Source organism: Vicia villosa, linkage group LG7, assembly GCF_029867415.1.
Source record: "Vicia villosa cultivar HV-30 ecotype Madison, WI linkage group LG7, Vvil1.0, whole genome shotgun sequence".
Taxonomy (NCBI): domain Eukaryota; kingdom Viridiplantae; phylum Streptophyta; class Magnoliopsida; order Fabales; family Fabaceae; genus Vicia; species Vicia villosa.
The window spans coordinates 62,558,104-62,562,066 of record NC_081186.1 but is presented as its reverse complement, the minus strand read 5'-3'; the positions used below and the strand labels follow the sequence as shown (position 1 = coordinate 62,562,066).

The following is a 3,963-nucleotide window of genomic DNA, read 5'->3' as shown; positions in this document are numbered from 1 at the left end:
TAGTTGCACAATTTCTATAATTGATATACTAATTGTTAAATGTTGCAACCACAAAGAAATATTAAGAGTTCCTTGCAGGATGGCGTGGGTCAATCTTTTAAGACAAACTTCGCGTTTAGGAGTATTCTTTTTAATGTAGTTGGTGCACCCTCCTTTAGGTACTATCCACTCCAAGAGCATAGGTGAGGCATCCATCCCGAACCAGGCCAGCTCTGGGGGCAGGGACGGGAACCTTACCTTTGGCCAGGGACAATTCCTATTGATATGGACTTAGTGCAATAACTCTTCTCAATTGGGGTTAGTAACAATGAAACTCGGGTTGAAACTATAGAGTTCAAAGCAAAGCAAGGTCGTCAGGGTTCTCACACCCAAAACAAACAACTCCAAACATTTGTTCTTTAGTACGAGCTCGTTTACCACTGAGGCCAAATCTTTGGTTGTTTGAATCTTATTTGAGCTATCTTTTATTTATATATTTCATTTGTAACAAAAATATAAATTAAAAGTTTTAAGAAATACTTCTAATTTAAAATTGAACATTTTTAATTATTATTTCATTTGTTTCATTTGAAGTATCTTTTGTATTATTCTCATGTTTTAAAATTTGCTTATTTTTAAAAAAATATCAATACAACATTTATAAAGTTTTTTCATTGCTATACTTTTATTTATTGTAATTCACATAACACAACATTTACACAATATGGTGTAACCAAAAATACTTGTAGCAACACAATCAAGTGATAAATTCAAAACTAATTTTATGGACTAGCTAATCACCTAATTCTGATCTCAATAGAAAAAAATCAATCATTATACAACTTTATTTAAGTTCATAAAAGAATTTCCACTGATTATGGTCTTTTTTTGGATTATGATTCTAGTCTAGTATGAAATTTGTTGTGAACTTGGATTATGATGCTAGTCTTGTATGAAATTTGTTGTGAAGTGTTCAGAATAAAATCTAGATATCCAAGACCCAATAGTCTTTCCAAAAGTAATTCATCTTCTAGGATCCTCACCGTCAGACATGCTCGCATTTACAATGCTTCCTAATATAACAGAAAGTTCATGATTCTTGTGTTTTACTATTTGGCTAATGATAATTTTCTATGCTTGAGATTTTTAGGGTTGTTCTTGTGGATAAAGTTAACAAATATTTTGTAAACCTCCAATAATCATAACAAAATCGATTGACTTGGCATGACAGGCCAAATAATCAAAGAAAAATAGGAGTTCGCATAAGTCTGTAAAAACTTTAATCCCTCTTCAAAAAAGAAGACTTGATTAACTCCAATTTCTCTATAGATCCATTCATTTACTATTTCAAATGCAACAACTAAAATCAACATACAAAACAAGGTTTAAAAATTAGAAATCATTGGTCTAGACAGCACTCAAAACTGAGTGAAGAGTGCAGTCTTAGACAGCTCAAAAAAACACACCCTTCTAAACAGAGTGAAGAGTGCAGTCTTCACAAAAACACATTATCATGAAGCTTGATAGAGATTTCAAGCTTTGCAATAAACACATTATTAAACCAATTGCATATGATAGAAATTTGAGTGACATTTAGAAAACAGGCAATTCAGAAACACGTACACAAATGGAAGGACAAACTAAAAAAGCCCAGTGCATCCATATATCATAAAATAGACCATGAACGCCTAAAATCTCAGTAGCTTCAACATTATCAATCAGCACCTTCTCCCTTTAAAAACATGATAGAAGAGAAGTTTAATAACTAATTAGCAGTATCACACATTTTACTGTGGTTCATCGTTGCTTTTAGGTGCAGCTTCTTTGATTTCATCAGCACCGTCATCCTGAAACACAAACATAATACAACACCAAATTCAATAAATTGAATAAGAGATGACAAGATAATAAATACAAATTGACACCGACAATATAAAAAAAAAAAAACATACCTGCATATCAGAGGTCCAAAGGGTGAGGTTATCACGGAGAAGTTGCATAATCAAAGTGCTATCCTTGTATGACTCCTCTCCCAATGTATCCAACTCAGCAATAGCTTCATCAAAAGCCTAATAAATATAGAAATGAACAAGAATGTTCATTAGTACACGCCATTCATTATAGAGAACATTAGGATATACAGCAATAACATTGAAGAACAAACAAAAAGATTCATATGTATATAGTAACCAAACTTTAACAAGTTGATTTCAACACTCATGAAATTACAATATTATTTGAACTTGAATGAAATTAACAATGATCCAACTCACATACTACATAATAGAATAAGTCACTGAATCCAGCCAACATCTTGTTTTTCACACAAGATCAACCAAATAATTTGACTCAAAGGGTAATTTATTGAAGAAACACACAATCCTCTACCAATATTCATTTTCTCGAGAATACTAACCTGTTTTGCAAGGCCGCAAGCCCTGTCGGGAGAGTTGAGAATCTCATAGTAAAACACAGAGAAGTTCAGAGCAAGACCAAGCCTGATGGGATGAGTTGGAGGCAACTCAGTGTTTGCAATGTCCTACAGGCAGAATCAAATTAAGACATCAGAAACAAACAAAAAAGAAACCAAGGAAATCTTCAATTCCAAAAAGCCAGAGATACATCGCATTGGACAAATCACCTTAACTCAAAAGCTACAAACTTTATTTTCAAGTAGAACCAATTATAGAGGTAGAATCAATTCTACTTTAGAAGAATCAAACACCTCAAAATCATTCCAAAATCAACTATACACCTCTAAAATTATTTTTTGCTCCTCCAAAAGCTAAATCGAACATACACAAAAACTATAAACACTTCAAACAAATAAAAACTCAAGATCTGCAAAGAGCAAATGATCTTAACAAGTACGCATAACAAATTAATCATTTCAAATCTGCATTTTAAGCTACCAATAGATATTATCATATTTTCAACTCATTTAAAAAAATCCCATCATTCTAATCTACTAGAGAAAAATCATCCAAACAAGGTACATGCAAGAAGCGTTTTCTTAAAAACAAACCAATCATAATACACTCAAAAATCATCAAAAATGGAAGAAAAATTCAATTCAGAAATTTTTATTCATCTGAAAAATAAATTAGGAAAAAACCTTTTCCATTTTCACGAAGATATGCTATAACTCAAATCATACAAAATAAAAATCTCCGAAACATTTTTCTAACCTCAATCACATAGATCTGAATACGTTATTCACAACACAAATTTACAAAGAAATAATCATAGCCAGATAAACAAATAAATAAATATTCAAGTAATACAATCATCAATATTATGCTAAAAAATAAAATAAAATAATCAAAAAATATTCATAAACGAAGAAAATAGCTATAGATATAGATCCGCAAAAATGATGTTAGATCGGAAAGATAAAGAGAGACCTGAGCAGATTTATAAGCAGTGAGAGTGCTTTCAGCGGCATCTTTACGCTCAGCGCCGCTCTTAAACTCAGCAAGATACCTATGATAATCACCTTTCATCTTAAGGTAGAAAACCTTCGAATCACCTAGCGCAGCAGAAGGAATGAGACGCGAATCGAGAAGTTTGAGGATACCGTTACAGATATTCGAAAGTTCAGTCTCGATCTTAGATCTGTAATCACGGATGACCGCCACGTGATCATCGTTGCCTCTGCTTTCTTCCTTCTGCTCGATGGAGGAGATGATCCTCCACGAAGCGCGTCGTGCTCCGATCACGTTTTTGTAAGCGACGGAGAGGAGGTTTCGTTCCTCGACGGTGAGTTCCTCGCTTTCGACGGCGGCGGTTACTTTTTCCATGAACTCCACCATCTCCTCGTAACGCTCGGCTTGTTCGGCGAGTTTCGCCATGTAGACGAACTCCTCGCGCGGTGTTGGTGCGGTGGCCATCGGAGAATCTGGTTTCGGAATCGTAGAGAGAGAAAGAAGAGAGAGAATAAGAGAGAGATGTTATGGATGTGAATGAGAAGGAGAAATCAAGAAA

The 3,963-nt window shown here is 33.9% G+C and overlaps 1 protein-coding gene across 1 annotated transcript; it reads right to left on the bottom strand.

The window, feature by feature from the left end:
* Nucleotides 1-1,532: 1,532 nt before the first annotated feature.
* LOC131620642 (14-3-3-like protein A) lies at nt 1,533-3,963 on the bottom strand. The gene is made up of 4 exons (XM_058891774.1): nt 3,384-3,963; nt 2,396-2,518; nt 1,932-2,048; nt 1,533-1,826 (listed from the first exon to the last, which is right to left on the bottom strand). The coding sequence occupies exons 1-4, from the start codon at nt 3,867-3,869 to the stop codon at nt 1,767-1,769; spliced, it is 786 nt and encodes a 261-aa protein (XP_058747757.1). The 5' UTR covers nt 3,870-3,963; the 3' UTR covers nt 1,533-1,766.

What these genes read in the sequence shown, in the direction of transcription:
- LOC131620642 (XM_058891774.1), bottom strand. Translation starts at nt 3,869, where the DNA reads ATGGCCACCGCACCAACACCGCGCGAGGAGTTCGTCTACATGGCGAAA. An exon ending in CTGCTTATAAATCTGCTCAG is followed by an intron (nt 2,519 to 3,383) that starts GTCTCTCTTTAT and finishes TTCTGCCTGTAG; the next exon opens with GACATTGCAAACACTGAGTT. An exon ending in CTTGCGGCCTTGCAAAACAG is followed by an intron (nt 2,049 to 2,395) that starts GTTAGTATTCTC and finishes TATATTTATTAG; the next exon opens with GCTTTTGATGAAGCTATTGC.